The sequence below is a fragment of the Microcaecilia unicolor genome, chromosome 1, assembly GCF_901765095.1.
Source record: "Microcaecilia unicolor chromosome 1, aMicUni1.1, whole genome shotgun sequence".
Taxonomy (NCBI): domain Eukaryota; kingdom Metazoa; phylum Chordata; class Amphibia; order Gymnophiona; family Siphonopidae; genus Microcaecilia; species Microcaecilia unicolor.
Window position 1 is genome coordinate 115,680,910 of NC_044031.1, and position 20,432 is coordinate 115,701,341.

Here is a 20,432-nt window from a genome sequence, read left to right on the forward strand (position 1 = left end):
CAGATCAGCAATTTCATGTTTCATCCTCCCCGTGAATTCCCTTCCCCCCAATAGGTTTTGGCCAATTAGGGGGCCCTTTTAATAAGCTATGGTAGGGCTAATGCACAGGTAGCACGTGCCAAATCGACACTACCGCCGGGCTAGCAAGGGTACCCAGCAGTAATTTTGAAGTAGAAAATATTTTTCTATTTTCTATCTTGGGGGGTTGGGGGCAACGGTCCCAGCGGTAATCGGCAGCTTGGCCACATTAGCATGTGCTACCTGATTACCTCACCAGTAGTGCGTAAGCCCTTACTGCTAAGTCAATGGGTGGTGGTAACTGCTCAGGCAATAAATAGCCGCATGCTACTGTTAATTTTAGTATTAATCCAAGCACAGAATTTTACAATGGGAAGCACTGATATAAATCTCAAACCACACTCCCACTGTTAAAAGAAGCTTTGTAGTGATTTATTGAAAACCTCAGTTGCAACAGTGAAAATTAGCTGGCAAGTTGCACCACTGAGGTTTTCAGTAAATCACTACAAAGCTTGTTTAATATTGGGAATGTTAATTTTAGCACACGGCCATTTACTGCCCCACTAAAAAAGCCCTTTTTCTCCAAATTCATGCGTCCAGAATACCACAGGCCACTTTTCACCACAGCTTGCTTATTTATTTATTTATTTATTGCATTTGTATCCCACATTTTCCCACCTATTTGCAGGCTCTATGTGGCTTACATAATGCCATAATGGCGATCGCCATTAAGGCATTCATGTAAGCTTAGTAAAAGAACCCCTAGATGTATCTGAATTATCAGTCAAATATCTAACCGGTTATATTCAGCTGACATTTTAACTAATAAATATCAGCTAGGCTGACATTAACACTATTTAAAGCTGTAGGCAAACATATCTTTATGGACCCCTACCATGGACCCCCATTTACTACTTTTCTTAAACTCCCTCCTCACAAAGGCACATTCACTCTTTCTCTTCACCCTGATCTTTTTTAGGGTCTGCCTCCCATACTTCACCTTTCCAGAAGTAGCATGAATCTATTTCTGGGTGCGACCAGAGTGAGTGAGCATCAGGGTTGTTACTAGGAATATGCATTCCTTTGAAATAAAGCATGGAATGAGATTTTCTTCAAGTAGTGTTAAATTTCAGCATTTTCCTCCAGTATTAGTATGCATCAGGTCTTTGGAAGAGAGCTGTTTTGGCTCCCGATTGTGTGTGTGTGTGTGTGTGTGTGTGTGTGTGTAATTCTGTAACTGGGGCCTAATGTCAGGCATCATCCCTCAGATTCTATATAAGTTCTGGTGAGTTGCATGCATTAAATTGGGTGTGTACCCAATTTATGTGTGTACATTAATTGAGTAAGGAGCCATTAAGGCCAATAAGCACTAATAATTGGCCACTAACAAACAATTATCAGCACTAATTGGCAATAATTGGAATTTGTACACGCATTTTTAGGCATATTCTAAAAAGAGGTGCAGTAAATTCAAATTCACATAGCTGAAAAGATTGTGTGGCCATAGGAGGTGTGTGGACATGTCGGGGTCATTCATCAAATTAACGCACATGATTATAGAATTCAGGGTAACCACACCTAATTCAGGCACGGGTATTTACGCCAGGTTTTCAGTGGCATAAATGGCCACGCCTAAGAGTAGGTGCCTTCCCTGGCCCTATGCGCTATTCTATAAACTGAGTGTGGTTTATAGAATAGCGCTAAGTGTATTTTTAGACATGCCTATTTTTTAATCGTCATTTACAGAATCTGACCCCATGTGTGTGCATATAATATAGAATAATAGCATTATTATTCTATATCATAACAGAATTTGTGCATCAGAGGAACAAATAATTGCCAGTTAAATGTCTTAGAATGTACCTATGAGGGGGTGTAAACATGGGCAGAGCATGGGCATGTCACCCAGTGGCATGTGAAACTTATAGAATACTATCAGTTGCATGCATTGCATGAAGCACTTAGGTGCACCAACTTGCACCTGCCTTTCATATGTTATAAGGGGACACACCTATATTTCAGGGTACCAGCACAACTTTGCATGAGTATTCTATAATGGCTTATGTGTGCCCTGTATTCACTGTAGAACTGGCATTAAGCATGCCCCATTGTGGTACTTACATCTTGACACCAAGTCATAGAATTGCCTCACCTGTTTTCAGTAATCTTTGTGTGCCCTTTTGTGGTGGATGCACCAATGGCATAGCCAGAGATGACATTTTTTTTTTTTGGGAGGGGGGGGGATGGGGGATACAGTTGGGTGTGAGTAGTACTTGATATACTCCTAAATAATGACTTAGAGTGCCACTCACCCCTGGATTCTATAAAGGGTGCCCAAATTAGTCTCTGTTCTGCTTCTGGGAGAGTAAGGTCAGTGTCCTGACCTCTCCATTTGGGTTTAATCATCTTGATTACAAAATACTTCAAATCATCAATATCATGTCTAACCTGTAGTCAATGTTCAACAATGCGTGCTGAAGTGATGCATCTGTTAATACTGTACAACTCCTGAGTTCAATCAGTCTTATTCTGACCATCCTTTTAGTTTTTCCTACATAATGAAGTTTACATGAACATGTGGAGGGGCATAATCAAAAGGGACGCCCAAGTTTTGCTGAGGATGTCCTCGCAAAACGTCCCGGCAAATGGGCGTCCATCTTTCGTTTCGATAATACGGTTGGGGATGCCCAAATCTTGACATTTAGGTCGTCCCTAGACTTGGTAGTTTCTGATTTTCGGCGATAATGGAAACTAAGGATGTCCATCTCAGAAACAACCAAATGCAAGCCCTTTGGTCATGGGAGGAGCCAGCATTCGTAGTTCACTGGTCCCCCTGACATACCAGGACAGCAACCGGGCACCCTAGGAGGAACTGCAGTGGACTTCATAAATTGCTCCCAGGTACATAGCTCCCTTACCTTGTGTGATGAGTCCCCCAACCTCCCCACCAAAAAACCCATTACCCACAATTGTACACCACTACCATAGCCCTTACGGGTGAAGGGGGGGCACCTAGATATGGGTAAAGTGGGTTTGTTGTGGGTTTTGGAGGGCTCACATTTACCACCACAAGTGTAACAGGTAGGGGGGATGGGCCTGGGTCTGCCTTCCTGAAGTGCACTGCACCCACTACAAGTGCTTCAGGTACCTGCATACTTCTGTGATGGACCTGAGTATGACATTTGAGGCTGGCATAGAGGCTGGCACAACATATTTTTAAAGTTGTTTTTTGAGGGTGGGAGGGGGTTAGTGACTACTGGGGGAGTAAGGGGAGGTGATCCCAGATTCTCTCCGGTGGTCATCTGGTCAGTTCAGGCACCTTTTTGTGCCTTGGTTGTAAGAAAAACAGGACCAGGTAAATCATCCAAATGCTCATCAGGGACGCCCTTTTTCCATTATGGGTCAAGAATGCACATGTGTTAGGCACACCCCAGTTCCGCCTTCGGTATGCCTCCAACATGTCCCCGTGAACTTTGGTCGTCCCTGCAATGGAAAGCAGTTGGGGATACCCAAAATCGACTTTTAATTATGCCGATTTGGGCGACCCTGTGAGAAGGATGCCCATCTTCCGATTTGTATCGAAAGATGGGCATCCTTCTCTTTCGAAAATAAGCCTGATAATGATGTATACCACATAGCATGCATTGTGATTACTGGAAAAATCCAATTTAAACATTTTACCTGTAGAAAGATGGGTAAAGACAATAAGAGAAATGGAGTGTCTGCAGACAGAACAAGCTTCACATGGGGTATGTCCTGAGTGTGCTAAAATCTGCTCTCTGAGCTCGGGAAGTGTTGATGGAACTAACTTATCCCTAAGGTTCCTCTCACTTAAATATGCAATGGTTGGATGCTGTGTTTTGAAACAATCATGGGATTATAAAATATGCCAGTGTTTTGTAATGATTTTCCAAAATTCGTGGGCCAAATGGGAAAACCTAAGGGTGCAGATTACATTTGATAGCTGTACATCCTTATATCCTGTCTTAAGAAATTCCTCCCTTTTGTACTTTTCCTCTCATCCCCTCTTCAGCACTCCTTCTCTAGTCTTCTATCTTCTCCTCATTTTTCACCCATTCCCTAGTCCCCCCATGTCCATCCTCTGTACTCACCCTCTTAGCCCTCACCTGCACTCTACTACCTCTCATTCCCATACCAGCCCCTTTACATTACTGTCTCTCCTTCATTCCCTTGCCTCCAGGCCATTCTTTTCTTACCTTTTACTCCATCTTCTCTTGCCTCTCTTTCACTCTCTTTTTAATTCCATTTCTGCCCTCACTCAACCCCTTCAGAGACCTATTCTCTTCCTCTCATATCCCTCCCTAGTGCTCTCATCTCTTTTCAATATCTATTCCTCCAGTCTTCCAGGTCACTTACAGTATGTCTCAACCTTACCCCACACTTCATTCCCTTTCTCTTACCCCCCCCCCCCCCCCCATTTCAAACCCTCACTCATTCTCTCAGCCCATCAATATACCCCCACTCATAACTATATCTCACTATCCCCCTTGAAATTCTTATTCCATCTCTCCCATCCAGAATTCCCCACTCTGTTCTCCAACACTCTCTCTTTCAATCACTAAGTCCCAGTCATCTTCTGCTATATTCCCCTACCCCCTACAAGTTCTAGTCATCTGCTCTGTCCTCTATCTTTCCCCCATCCCATCCATCTTCTGCTCTGTTCCCCTTCTTCCCTCTATTCCCAATAATCTTTTACTCTGTTCTGCATCTCCTCCCACTCCAGTCTATCCATTTTCTGTTCTTTTCATGTAACATAGTAGATGATGGCAGAAAAAGACCTGCACGGTCCACCCAGTCTGTCCAACAAGATAAACTCACATGTGCCATTTTTTGTGTATATCTTATCTTGATTTGTACCTGTCTTTTTCAGGGCACAGACCGTATAAGTCTGCCCAGCACTATCCCCGCCTCCCAACTACCAGCCCCGCCTCCCACCACCGGCTCTGGCACAGACCGTATAAGTCTGCCCAGCACTATCCCTACCTCCCAAGCACCAGCCCTGCCTCTTACCACCAGCTAAGCTTCTGGGGATCCCTTCCTTCTGAGCAGGATTCCTTTATGTTTATCCCACGCATGTTTGAATTCCGTTACCGTTTTCCTCTCCACCACCTCCCGCGGGAGGGCATTCCAAGCATCCACCACTCTCTCCGCGAAAAAATACTTCCTGACATTTTTCTTGAGTCTGCCCCCCTTCAATCTCATTTCATATCCTCTAGTTCTACCGCCTTCCCATCTCCGGAAAAGGTTCGTTCACGGATTAATACCTTTCAAATATTTGAACGTCTGTATCATATCACCCCTGTTTCTCCTTTCCTCCAGGGTATACATGTTCAGGTCAACAAGTCTCTCCTCATACGTCTTGCAACACAAATCCCATACCAATCTCGTAGCTTTTCTTTGCACCGCTTCCATTTTTTTAACATCCTTCGCAAGATACGGCCTCCAAAACTGAACACAATACTCCAGGTGGGGCCTCACCAACGTCTTATACAGGGGTATTAAAACTTCTTTTCTTCTGCTGGTCACACCTCTCTCAATACAGCCTAGCAATCTTCTAGCTACGGCCACCGCCTTGTCACACTGTTTCGTCGCCTTGAGGTCCTCAGATACTATCACCCCAAGATCCCTCTCCCCGTCCGTACCTATCAGACTCTCACCGCCTAACACATATGTCTCCCGTGGATTTCTACTCCCTAAGTGCATCACTTTGCATTTCTTTTCATTGCATTTTAATTGCCAAACGTTAGACCATTCTTCTAGCTTCCGCAGATCTTTTTTCATGCTTTCCACTCCCTCCGGGGTGTCCACTCTGTTGCAAATCTTGGTGTCATCCGCAAAAAGGCAAACTTTACCTTGTAAGCCTTCAGCAATATCACTCACAAATATATTGAATAGAATCGGCCCCAGCACCGATCCCTGAGGCAATCCACTACTCACCTTTCCCTCCTCCGAGCGAACTCCATTTACCACCACTCTCTGGCGTCTGCCCGTCAATCAGTTCCTAATCCAGTTCACCACTTTTTCATATTTTTTCTCTGTCCATATCCACCATCGTTCCCTCTATATCCCTGTTCCTCCCCCTATGTCCCTGTACCTCCCTGGGTTCATTTTCTCCCCCTCTTTTCTCTTTTTCCTGGACCCCTCACCCAAGGGCCAGCTTCTCTACCCTGTCCTTTTCCCATGGTACAGTATCTTGTATCTCTCTCTCTCACTCCCTCCATAGATCCAGCATCTCTCTTGATCTTCCCTTTGGTCTGATCTCTTGCTCTTTTCCCACCACTCAACACCCTCCATCCCAGCATCTCTCATTTAAGTTATATCTTCCCTGCCACTCCTCCCCCCCCCCAGTCATGTGATCTATCTGAGGCAATGAAGGTTTATGTGACTTGCCCAAGATCACAAGGAGCAGCAGTGGGATTCGAACAGTGGACCTTCTCATGCTCAACCCACTGCTTTATTAGGCTGCTCCTCCACAATCACATTTGTAATTTAAAGTTAAAGCTTAGGGCTGCAAATTCATCAATCCAATTTAAATGGGTAAGCCAACTGAAACTCCATCTAAAGTTAACCAGATAACTAACGTAGGGGTCCTTTTACTAAGGTGCACTGAAAAATGGCTTGCAAGGGATTTGGGTGCATGCTGATCCATTTTTCAGCACACCTGTAAAAAAGAGCCTTTTAAAACATTTTTGCGAAAAATGAACGCGCAGCAAATCAAAATTGCCGCACATTCATTTTGAGTCTGTGACCTTACTGCCAGCCATTGACCTAGCGGTAGAGTCTTACGCGGTAACTGGACAGTAATGACCTATGTGCATCAAATGCCACTTGAAACACGTCCGATACACGAGTCTGAAAATAAAAATTATTTTTCGGCCATGCGTATCGGACACGCATCAAAAATAAAATTACCGCAAGATCCACGCAGTAGTCAATCAGTAACTTCATTTTGGTGCTCGTTGGGCGGGCGTAGATGCTTAAGCGACTTAGTAACAGGGCCCCTCAGTTAACTTGAAACAGATTTTGGCCTCTCCTCCCTCCCAAGTATGAGCTTCAGCATCTTTTAAAGAAAGAGCTGGCATTGTCTGAAAATGTTTTGAGACTTTGTGCCTGGATTATGGCTATTTTTAAGTCCATGAATTAGTCAGACTATGTGGACTTGTTAGCCAGTGTGAATTACTGTTAGCAGCATGAGCAAAATAACATTATATATATGATTGCATTTAAATGCTGGCTATGGATTTTTTTTCAGTGGAAGACATACATACATAATGGGTAACTGTGGTGTATTATGTGAATTGACCTGACTATGCACAAGCAGTTCATGGTAGCCCGCTGGCTCAGCACGGATTGGAAAGCTGCTGCAGGAGAGAGCTGTGCTTTTGTAATGCCAAAAAATTTGTATTTATTTGTAATTAAAGATTCATTTATTCTGCACACTGTTGCCTGATTTTATGCACTACCTCAGGATATTTCACACTTCATAACTTTTTCAGCCTCCTATAGCAAACCCATCAGCATTATCTTGCCTATTCAGACTTTCTACTCCTGTTTAAAATCCAGCTATTTACTAATTTTTGTGAAAATGCTATTGTTTGCCTGAGACACTAGTGCAAATGAGCTCTCTAAATCATTTCTGTGAGGGACATCCTTTGTTTAAAAGTTGTGGAAAGTGTCATCTATTTTTTAAAACACATTTATATATTTAATCCCTGGTTAAATCAAGATTATTGTAAGAGTGAGCCCTGGTAGAGAGTCACTGGGGGGAGTGACTGGGTGGTCCCTGGGTGGGAGGAAGCCCAGCCCAGGGGAGGGTTTATGGAATAAAATGCAGGAAGATAGTGCCCATGTTGGAGTAAGTGACAGCTATGGGAGGAGTTAGGAAATAATAAAAGTAGTTGCATGTGAGAGCACATGGGCTTTTGGCTTTTTGGTCTTTTGGGTGTCTGAAAATCAGCTGTCAATAGATCTGGAGGAAAAAGGGGAGTCCTGTTGGAAGGAGTGGAACCTTTGGCTGACAAGGAGGGCGCTACTACACAAAGTGGCAACCAGAGGATTAAGAATGCTACAGGTAGGCAGAAAAAGGGTCCCAGCCTGGGAGCAGTGGGATTGAAGCCAGGGAGAGCTTTGTCCCAGGTCCAGGGTGGATCAGGAGAAGGATCACCACTGGAGAAGGGTCAGACAGTGAGGGTTGAGGGGTCTGAGCCCACTGGAAATAATCTGAATGAGAGAGGAGAAACCAGTCTTTGGGTTCAACACTGTCTCGCAGGATAGGCATGGACAGGAGCAGTTGTCTATATGTAAATAACCCTGAAGTATCTCTGTTCCATGAGGAAAGTGGAATAGGTGATCCCAATGGAATTACAGGAGTTGGAAATTGTTATAATAGTGTTACAATTGTGTTGCAAGAAAATTAAGTTGCCATCTGCTTGTTACAGAAGTTACAATAAAGTTGGAGTTTATTATTAAGCCTCTGGAGTGCTGTGTGGTTTCTGGACTGAACAGCTGAGTGGAACCCAGAACTGGTAAAGTGTCTCCCAAACCCCCAGATCGTTATTCCAGACCATTGACTCACCCCAGCTCAACTGTAAGTGGTGAGAGAGGCCTGCGTGAAAGCGAAGCGTATGAGGTTTGAAGTAAGAAAGATAGGAGGTCTTTTACTAAGGTGCGCTAGCGTTTTTAGCTCACACAAAAATCAGCTGGCACTAAATGCTGAGAAACTCTTTATATTACTATGGGTATCTTAGCATTTAGCACCAGCTGATTTTTAGTGTGAGCTAAAAACGCTAGTGCACCTTAGTAAAAGATCCCCATAGTGAACTTCTTGTGTGGGGCCGGGTCTCAGCTAGAAACTGGTGAGACCCAGGTTACATATATATGGGTAGATCAACTTGACTGTTGATATCAATCAGTGGATTGTCAGGAAATAGAGCAGTAGCCCCTCTTTTCCCATGATTTTGTGGCTTAGGCAAGGGAAGTAAAATCCAGGACCGCCGACTGAGCCGGGCCTGGGGCAAGGCCACACCACCACCCCAGGATCACCGCGCACACACCCCCCAGGATCGCCACTGCCCTGGCACCCCCCGCCAAGGATCGCCCCCACCCCTCAATCGCTACTGCTGTCGCCTCCTTTTCCTGCTCCCAGGCCGCAGGTGCCGCAGTTCCTAGTCTCCACCTACCTACCTACCCTCTGCTCCCTTCTGTCTGCCATTTGACCCCTTCATTTAAATTTAAAAAAAAATCTCTAAAGCAGCAGGCATAGAGCCTTCTCTGCGAAAGCGGCAGATCGCCTCGGGCGGGCCTTCCCTCACTGAGTGCCGCCCTTTCGGAAATAGGAAGTTACATCAGAGGAGGGCAGGACACAGTGAGGAAAGGCCCACCCGAGGTGATCTGCCGCTTTTGCTGAGAAGGCACTGCGTTGCTGCTTTAGAGATTTTTTTTTTAATGCAGGGCATCGGATGACAGACAGAAGGGAGCACAGGATAGGCAGGTGGAGACGGGACTGCGGCACCAACGGCCTGGGAGCAGGAAAGGGCGAGAGACACCGGCACTGGGCCCTCCTTTGTGGCCCGGGCCTGAGGAATTTTGCCCTCCCTGCCCCCCCTCTCGGCGGCCCTGGTAAAATCTAAGCCTTGAGGATTTTGGCATTCCCTGGAAATCATGGGAAATTGGCAAACTCTGCATGAGGCTAACTCCAGAAAGAGAGAGCAAGGTTGGATATCTGGGTAAGTATCAATGTGTATATTGGGGAGGTGGAGGTCATCTTAGTTCCTTTCTCTCTGAGCTTCTGCTCCTTACCCATCAACTCCTTCCACTATCTCCTAGCAGTCCCACAATCTATTTGCCAGCAGAAGGAGGCTGGCCTCAGTACTTCCAGCTGCACCCCTCGTTTTTCCTGGAGCAATGTGGGGCACCTTAGGACGCTCTAGAATCTCCCAGGCAGTTCAAATCAAGAATGTAGCCCCAATCAGCAGAGAAGATGCAGCTTGAGGTGCCTGTCACCTCCTTCTGTTGGTCAACTGGCAGATGGGAGTTTGAGAGAAGGAATGTGAAAGACTATCTTCAGTAAGGTTAATAAGGAGGTACGAAGGAGGTGAGAGATGCAATCCATGCAGAAAATGAGGACTGGGGATGAGGGAAGTAAGGGAGAAACAAAGGACCAGGAATGGAGGGGGGGGGGGGGGGGATATTCTGGATGCTAGGAGGGAAGGGTCTCTGCTATGGGCATGATTTGGGCTAGGTATGAAATTTCATCAATGCAGAGCCACAGTTTATCACCTAGCCACCAAGAAGCCTGTAAGTGTTTGTCAACTAATTAAATCTTCATCACAGTTAACATCTGCTTAAGTGTACCAGCAAGTGAACTGTGCAAAGCCAATCCAAGCCCTCACCACATCGGTGAGTGGTTTGAGTTACAAGGAGAAGCAGTCTGTAGTTTCTGTGCTTGATTTGAGGGAGAGGAGAAAGTTATTGTAAATAGCTGACCATCTGTATTAAAGCTGTACCATCAGCAATTGAAGGACAGTAAAGGTTCTGATTTCAGCAAAAAGAACTGGTGTGGGCTCCATCAATATGTGAAGTGTGAACGTCTGGTGCAGAGCTTGCTCGTCCTTCTAGGTAAATCCTAGTCCTGGCTTGGTCCCAACAAATAAATAATAGTGTGCACCCCTGTTGTCTACCTATCCTGGACATAATTTAAGCAATCACCTAGACCACCTTAAACAAGAGGGTTACATATGGAACTGGCCAACAGGAAGAGAGGGAGAGAAGTCAGGGGAGAGACCTTTCTCCTCTCCAAATCAGATCCTCCTTCCCTGTTTTGATTCAGAAATTTATTCTCTTATTCTTTTCCCCTTCTTCCTGTTTCTAATATCAGGATTTCCTGCCTGTTTCATCTCATTCCCTATTCTCAGACATACCATCTTCTTTCTTCATCCCTCATTTTCTTCCCTGCCTTTCTCTCTTCCTTCCCTGTCCTCCCACATCCATGAGATCCCTTCTCATTACTGAGATCCTGTTTCTGTAATGATCCCACTTTGTTCTCCCACTATATCTGATGCCCTTTCTGTTCCTTCCTACTACTGCACTAATCTCTGCTAACAAATCTATCTCTGAGTTGCCACAGGAAATTGGGAGATTGTACAGCTGGGCTGATTGAGATACTATTATGCTTTCATAGTATCTAGTTTTCACAGTGGCACCTTTAGTTATAATATTCTGAAACTATTAAACATTTCTAAATAAGTCAGTCTTTTTTATTGTTATTGGGGCACATTGCTGAGTTGGCCAGACATTGTTCTTGGGGTTTACTTCTCCCTTTTCAATGGTCTAGTAACTGTCACTGGAATCTTCGCTGGGGTGAGAATGGGATACACTGAACTCCTAAAGAGAGCACTGGACCATCTTCAACTTTCTCTCATAAGAACTGTTGTGGTGTGAGGAAAAAGTGCCAAGTAAATCAAGTTTCCAAGTAAACACTTGCTACCCCACACAAACAAATATGTGAGTGGCTTACAATTCTAGAGAGAGAGAGGACAACAGCAGTGTGGGAGGGTGAAAATGGGACTACAAATAAATGATAGGAAAGATGGGGCAGTAGTTATGTCCTGCTGGGGATTGTTAGAGATGCCAAATCTGGTTCATCCTAAAGAGTGAGACTTACCAACTCAATGAGCAACACTGAGTAAGATTTTTGCAGGTGGTGTCCCTGAGGAAAAGAATACCTAGAATCGTCTGAGTCACAAATTGCTTTGCAACTGAAAGGTGCAATATTGGATATAATTTGAAGTGTCTATGTTTAGGAAAAGAGATTTTAACTTCCCCTCTGGGAAGCAATAGAGCAAGTCCTATTTCTGGAAATTCCAGAGAGACTTGCAGTTATGAAATTAACAGACAAGTAATACTGAGATCTGGAAGTCAGAAGTAGAGTTAAAATGAAGCTCAGTTATACGTAAAGAAATGTAAATAAGATTTTTTTTTTCGAGTCCATTAAATTGAATTGACAAGTGATCTCTCTGAGGGCACCTGGTTTGTGAACCATAAATAAATGAAGGTACTTCACTGCTGCACCAAATGACAGGAGGAAAAATGTGCAAAATGGAATAGAAATCAAATAATCCTCAGATGTACATAACGAAAGTGAAATGCTGTTCGTTTACCATTCTAAATGGAGAAATAATGAACCAATGGAACCCAGGTCAGAATGACACATGAGTCATTGAGGGCCCCTTTTACGAAGCTGCATCAAAAGGGGGCCTGCGCTGGTATCGGCGCATGATTTTGACCCATGCCGAGGCCCCATTTTACCACAGTGGGTCAAAGGCAGGTCTTTTTTTTTCAGGAAATGGCTGTGAGGCAAGTGAAGCACTTGCCCCACGGCCATTTTAGGGGGAAGCACTTACCGCCACCCACTGAGGTGGCGGTAAGGGCTCCCGCTCTAACCCAGAGGTAACTGGGTACACACCGGTGCTACAAAAATAAAAATATATTTGTAGCTCCGGATATCACATTCGCTGAGAGTTGGAACTAATGCTGGGCTGCTGCGGTAGCCCGGTGGCACTTCCCTCCTAGCGAGCGGTAAACCCGTGTTGGGCTTACCACCGCTTTCTAAAAGGACCTCTCTATTTCCATGGGATTTTAATTACATGAGGAACAGAAAAATCTTTCTTTGCATCCAGGCTACACTATGCCACCCCTTCCCACATGTGTTTATTTCCCTTCAAAGGTCAAAGTGAGAATGGCTTAGGGGCAAGACTACCATTAATGGGGGGGGGGGGGGGGGGGGGGTGTTATCAACATAGGCTACAGTTGAGATTTGTTATTTAACCATTAATTCATGCTGGGTTTTTTTTTTAGCACAGGTCCCATTTTATGCAACAAGATCCTAGTTACTAATAACTGGGGTTAATGGCAAAGTACCTGTCTTAATGATAGCACATGTTGATAATTTCTCCTCTTAGAAGGGTAAAAGACCTAATAAATAGTCAATTGCAACAGAGGTAAAAAGTGACATTAAAACCAACTTGGCATTGCTATTTTGGGTGCATTACAAGGTACAAAAATGGCATTCATTTGCTTTAAACTCTGTTTTCCCACTATTAGTCTGTTTGTGATGTCCTTTGTAAAAAGTACCCAGCAAAACCATACTAAGGAAGGTCATGCTATTTTTTTTGGAGGGGGGAGACATTTGTATTCTTATATTATATATTTAGTATATGTATACCAAATGCATTGCAAAGTTATTTACTACTACTATTACTTAACATTTCTAGAGCGCTACTAGGGTTACGCAGCGCTGTACAATTTAACAAAGAGAGACAGTCCCTGCTCAAGGAGCTTACAATCTAATAGACAAGTGAACGGTCGGTCCGATAGGGGCAGTCAAATTGGGGCAGTCTGGATTCACTGAACGGTAAGGGTTAGGTGCCGAACGCAGCATTGAAGAGGTGGGCTTTAAGCAAAGACTTGAAGACGGGCAGGGAGGGGGCTTGGCGTAAGGGCTCAGGAAGGTTGTTCCAAGCATAGGGTGAGGCGAGGCAGAATGAGCAGAGACTGGAGTTGGCGGTGGTGGAGAAGGGTACTGAGAGGAGGGATTTATCCTGTGAACGGAGGTTACGGGCGGGAACGTAAGGGGAGATGAGGGTAGAAAGATAGTGAGGGGCAGCAGACTGAGTGCATTTGTAGGTAAGAAGGAGAAGCTTGAATTGAATGCGGTATCTGATCGGAAGCCAGTGAAGTGACCTGAGGAGAGGGGTGATATGAGTATATCGGTTCTGGCGGAATATGAGACGTGCAGCAGAGTTCTGAACAGATTGAAGGGGGGATAGATGGCTAAGTGGGAGGCCGGTGAGGAGTAAGTAAAAGTATGTTGTCTGGGGTGGGTGATTTTCAAAGGCATTTCTGTGTGTAAAACAATTGTATGTGGAGAAATGAGGCTTTTGAAAATGTCTCAACATCTACAAGCATACATATACATGTGTGTTAGGGAGATGTTATCAGGGTAGGTGTGGGATGGAGGGTACATTTATCTGCATACTATTTCCAAAAGCATGTTCACAGGTTTTCATGGGAAAAATATCCATGCAAATTGTTAAGATGTGTTATTTTACCACTAGCTTGTGCTATATTTTATCCAATAGGACCTAGGTGCCCTTTTACTAAGCCACGGAAAGCCTACCGCAGGCCTATCATGCACTAAAAAAGCTCTACCATAGGACACACCGAAGTGTCCCACAGTAGTTGGGATGCACTGAGGTGTCTCACATTAATTTTCCACTTATTGCATGCTAACTGGGGGGTGGGGGTGGAGAGCAGGTGGGTCTGTGCTAAACAGGTAGCTCAGGTACAATATCAATTTGAATGGAAGTAGTGGGGGAGCCCTTAATGCCTCCTAAATAGGTGGTGGTAAGGTCTCGTGGCACTAATAGCCATGCGCTAATGGGGAAAATAGCATGTGGTCATTAAAAAAATAATCCTAAAATGCCATTTTAGAACCCTGCTAAAGAGTGGCCAGGGCACACAGGAAACCCACGTGCTATTTGAAGTGCCGGTCACTTTTTAGTGAGGCTTAGTAACAGGACCCCCTCGTAACCTGTGTTAAGAGTAAAATAACAGATAGAGCTACTGAAGATTAACACTATCCCTTGTGACACTATGGGGGGATCATTAAATGACGCCCAAAGATAGGCATCGGGATGATCTGCGCTAAATTAGAATTCTGCAATGGATGCACTTCACAGAACAACCATTACCGAATACTAGCTTAGCACACATCTTGCGCCTAACTTTGGGCATGAGCACTCACACCTGCCAAAAGCTGGTATAATTGCTGGCACCCAACTACTGGCAGTTAGGCACATAAATTACATTATTCTAAAACATCTCACCTAAATCCTGGGAACACCCTTAATCTACTCATGCTTCTCCCATGGCTACACCTCCTTTGAATTTGTGCACCAAAAAATTTAGGCATTCATGTTATAGGATGGGATGTAGGGCAGATCCTTATGTAACTCCTAATAACTGCCAATTAATGTCAATTATTAATGCTTAGTTAACTAATTAGTTTACAGGCAGATCTGTGATCCACACCCAAATTTGAATGCTCAACATCGGGCAAACTATACAGAATCCAGTGATATTAATTTAGTGCCAATGAGGTCTGGAAAAGACCCTGAAGTTATTTGGGAACCACCAATATTCAGTGCTGGTGCCCCGATAAGCATCCAGGCAAGCAGGACCATACAACTAGCGCTCTTAACTTGCTTGAATAATTGGTTTTCAGTACTGAATATCTAGGTCCAATTCATCATCCAGAGAGATCAGTACTGTCAAAAATGAAGACCACTGAAAGGGTACATTGCTGTTCATAAATATTCTACCCATAGACTGCGTCAGTATCAGAAAGACAAGAGCAAATTAGTACTCATTTTTGTGTAACTGCAAAGGAAGGCAGGTATTGCAAGATAAGGACTTTAATGTACAGAGTTTACATATATGACTAATCACTATGGACCTGATATTCAGATCATGGGAGATAGCTGGGCTGTCTCCCGTGGTCAGTGCTAAACCCAGATATTCAATGTCAGTCCATTTCCGGTGACCAGCATTGAATATCTGGTTTAACGTATCATATCTCCCCTGTTCCTGCTCTTCTTTGGGGTATACATATGTAGGTCTTCCAGTCTCTTCTCTTATATCTTTTGTTGCAAGCCCCATACCATTTTTGTCACTTTCCACTAGACCACATCAAGTCTTTTTACATCCTCCAAAACTGAACACAATACTCCAAATGAGGCCTCACCAATGACTTGTACAGAGACATCAACACCTCCTTTCTTCTGCTGGCTATGCCTCTCTCTATACAGCCTACCATCCTTCTGGCTATGGCCACCTCCTTGTCACACTGTTTCTTCACCTTCAGATCCTTGGATACTATCACCATAAGGTTCCTCTCCCTGTCTGTGCATATCAGCCTCTCACCTTCTAGCACATATGGCTCTCTTGGATTTCTACTCCCCATGTGCATCACTCTCAACTTCTTTGAATTGAATTTTATTTACCAAACAGACCATTCTTCTATCTTTTACAGACCCCTTTTCATGTTTTCCATTCCCTCCGGGGTGTCCACTCTGTTATAAATCTTGGTATCATCCATAAAAAGGCAAACCTTATCTTCTAACGCTGAGGCAATGTCCCTCACAAATATATTGAACAGAATCGGTCCCAGTACCAATCCTTGAGGCACTCTTTTACTCCCTTTCCTTCCTCAAAGTGAATTCCATTAACCACCACCCTCTGGGTCTGTCTGTCAAACAGTTTCTATTCCAATTCACCACTTTGGGTCCTAACTTCAGCCTGTCAAGTTTATTCAATAACCTCCTATGAGGAACTGTGTGAAAGACTTTGTTGAAATCTAAGTAGATTATATCTAGTGCATTCTTCCCTGAACTGTTCCAGATTCTCACCCTGAAGTAAGGGCATCAGGGCTGTATACATTCAGCTACTGAAGATTTTTCAGAGCTTCTATAGGCTGTTCCATGAAGAGTGGAAACTTTGTAATAGACTACATAGCTTTACTGGTATGTGTACAAGCAGTCTGCAATTTATTTGTTGGAGGGGAGGGCAATGTAATCTATATTTAAGATAAGAAATAATAAGTAAGGGCACACTTTTTTGTCCCCTCCCTGTGTCCTTTCTGTGTTTCTAGATATGCCTAATTCCAATCTCATAACTAAATAGCTACACAAATTGTACAATTTGGCCTGCCAAATTTCCACATGAATCAGGCTAATTAAGCTAATCAAACAGCTGCCTATTTGTCTGAAATATGCCTCCAGAGCTTGTTAAGTTCTGAATAGCAATTTTAGTCTATACAAACACCATATAAATAATATTAATTGGAATCCAGTTTCCTCTTATTCAGTCATAGGATAAGTAGTTTGATGCACTGACAGCATACCACTTTCATCTCCAAGCGTGTGATCCCTGGGAGGTCTAAGACTTCGAGATGAGCCAGCTCCCATAATCCAGTCAAAATTGTCAGCCAGGGAATTCTGCCAGCCACATCTGCCTCTCTCAAAGGTGCAGGAGGCACCACATTCATTCTCATCGGTATTATCCCCACAATCATCTACAAAATTGCAGCTTTGTTCTGGTCTGTAACACTTGCCATTCTGACATTCCCAATAGCCATGAGGGCAGGAACCTGAAAGGAAGAGAATAGAAATTCCTATAAGAATACTTTATTATTATTTAAAAAATGTAATATATAACCTTCAAATTAACAAACACTATTGAAGTGGTATACAAATAAAAGGAATCAACTCACCTTGCCCTCAATCAATCTCCTTCCTCCCAATAATACATTAAAAATTCTCCCCCCCCCCCCCCCCATCAAATCTAAACAACCACATCCCACAATTTGGGATAAGGACAGAGAGTGGAGAAACGGTCAATAAGTTCTGATCCACAGAGTGGTGACAGTGGAGAGAGATGTAAGGAATGATGAGCGGAGAAAGATAGGAGGGGGCTAGTGGTTGATGGTATTTATAGACGAAAAGGAAGATTTTGCATTTGAGAGCAGTGACCATGATCCAATGTTCATAATGGAGGAGGGGGGGGGTCATTTGATCAGGTAGCATTGTGAAGGAGTTTGACAGCAGTAGACTGAATGAGCTGAAAGAATTTGAGAGATTGATGAGGAAGACCAGAGTAAAGGGAATCACAGTAGTCTGCGATATAACAAGCGCAAGAATAAGGGGTTGTAAGTGTGAAGATGAAATAAGTGGATGAACAGCACAGAGGCGGTAAAGAGCAAAGAAGGAGGCACAGATAACTGTATTTATTTGTAATTTGAAAGTGAGTTGTAAATCAAGAATGACTCCAAGAACCTTCATAGAGTCTTTGTACTGAAGGGTATGGCCATCGATGGAGGGAGGGGGAAGACAGCTATTGGCTGAAGGGGCAAAAAGGATAGATTTGCATTTTGCAGAGTTAAGAAAAAGAAGATTGCTCTTAAGCCAATGAGAAACATGAGACAAGCAATCATTAAGACGAGAGATGGAAGCGGGATCAGTGACATGACACAAATCTGAATATCATCTGTTTAGCAGAAAGGTATGCATGAGTGATCTTGAATGATCATAAGAAGTGAGGCAAGGAAGACGTTAAAGAGGGTGGGAGCAAGTATGGAGCTCTAAGGCACGCCTGAGTGAATAGGAAGTGGAATGCTGGAAACAAAATCAAAGTTGAGCTAGTAGGTACGGTCCTAAGATATTTAAAGGACAGACATATGTCTGAAAAATATACTAAATGATTTATATTTGTTAACATTTAACAGCTGTGCCATTTTCTTATTGTTATGTTTGGGAATGAGTTCACAACAGTGTTGGCCATAAAACCAGTGGCTCTTGAATGTATAAGAAACAGTTGGGATTTGCTGAAATGTAAGTGGTAACCAGCAATAATACCATTTCTAACAAAGTATAATCATTTCAACTCATTTTTAGTGAAAGGAATAATCCTTAAAAGTCAAATGTTGATTTTCCAACATTTAATGCATCTCGGCCCTTGTTTTTATTCACAGACCTGCTCTGCATAGTGGCTGAATGACTATCTTATAGGTTAATACACCTCTGATTAGGTGCACGTCAATCAGGAACCTCCATGGAGGGCACAATTGTTTTTTCTTTCTTCTACCTACTCCCTTGATCTTTCTAAATTCACAACCAATTCCAAGGAGGTTATTTTCTTTTACAATTTTACTAAAAATTCAGGCAGCCATGGGGTCTGAGGGGTAGGCCCAATAGACCATTTCAGCTGCAAAAAGGTTCTGAGTGTTTTTTTTTATGTTGATTCAGCTCAGTATACCAAGTTCTTAGGAAAAAGGAACTGAACATATAAGAAGAAAAACTTCCTTTGTGTGATTAATTATGACTTTACTTCTGCTGTTTACAAGTGAAATGGTCAGAGAATGATATAAGTAAGTTCCTATAAGCTCAGGTCTATGAAACGTCTTCCAAAAGAGAAATGAAATGCCAACAAAAAATGTATCAAATCCAGTGGAAATATAATCATCTGGCAGATGGTATTTCAGTTTGCAAGCTCATCTACATATCAAAATTACTTTTGGACTTTTGTTTTCTCCATATGTCAATCCAATGTAATTTTATTATTCTCCAAAGAAACCCATAACATTTATTGAGTGCTACTCAGAAATTAAACACATCAGGAAAACTATTAAATTGATTCATTTATTTTTATCAGAATCTCAGTTGGAATTAAATCTTTTTACTTTGGAAAAAAACCCTCACAGGATGATGATTTGCAAGAGCAGTGTGTACCATCGATTCTGATAAAGATGTGATGAAAATTGTGAATCAAAGACAAGCAGTGGATTTTACCTATTTTTAAGCTTGAATATATAATATTAGTTTTCTAATCAAGAAAAACAGAGAATGAACACAAATAAGGATAAGGGTAAGGGTAATGGGATTTGATATACCGCCTTTCTGTAGTACAATCTAAAATTTTATATTGATTATATGTAGTTTATAAGTTGTTTAGCACATTAGGCCCTACATACAGGTAACCCATCCTTTTATCTTCTAGATCACACCCCCGTCGATGCCTTAGATAAATGGTTCTCAGCCCAGTGCTCAGAGCACACCCAGCAAACTTGGTTTTCAGAATAGCCACAATAAATATGCATGAAATAGATTTGCATGCACTGCCTCCTTGGTATGCCAATCTACCTCATGTATATTCATTGTGGATATCTTGAAAACCTGACCCTGGGTGTTCCCTGAGGCCTGGGTTGAGAACTACTGCCTTATATCACCTAACAGGGACCCTTTTACTAAGCCACGTAGGCGCCTATGCGTGTCCAACGTACGTCAATTCGGAGTTATCACTCGGCTACTGCTTGGCCCAGGTGGTAATTTTGGGATGTTTAGCTTACTACGTCAAAAACCCTCCATCCATTTTAGATCCATTTTCAAACAGGAAAAATGCCTGGGTTTCCCTTTCAAAAATGACTCAAAGATGGATGTTTTTGCACAAAAGACATCTAAAAAGAAGAGCCATTTTCCCAACTGAAATGTCCAACTTATGAACACCAAAAAAACAGGCACATGAACGTCTGTCTGGCAGCATTTTGAGATAAATAGTGACACGGATGTCCTTGCAGATGAGGGTCAGCCTAGTGGTCAGTGCAGTGGACTTTAAACAATGGCAACCAGGTATGATTCCCACCATAACTCCTTTATTTTGTATTGTGAGCCCTCCAGGGTCAGAATAAAACCTACTGTACACCATTACATTCGCCTTCCACCCTGCAGGTGTCTCCTATATTTAGGTACTGTAGGTAATTTGGTGGTTTGGAGGGCTCATGA

At 43.2% G+C, this 20,432-nt stretch overlaps 1 protein-coding gene across 1 annotated transcript in view; it reads right to left on the reverse strand.

Annotated features, from left to right (window-relative positions):
- The window catches only part of MALRD1 (MAM and LDL receptor class A domain containing 1), a 787,803-nt gene that overhangs the window by 422,609 nt on the left and 344,762 nt on the right, over nucleotides 1-20,432 (reverse strand). Inside the window, 1 exon segment of the mRNA XM_030202038.1 lies at nucleotides 17,000-17,245. Coding sequence (XP_030057898.1) covers nucleotides 17,000-17,245 — 246 coding nt within the window.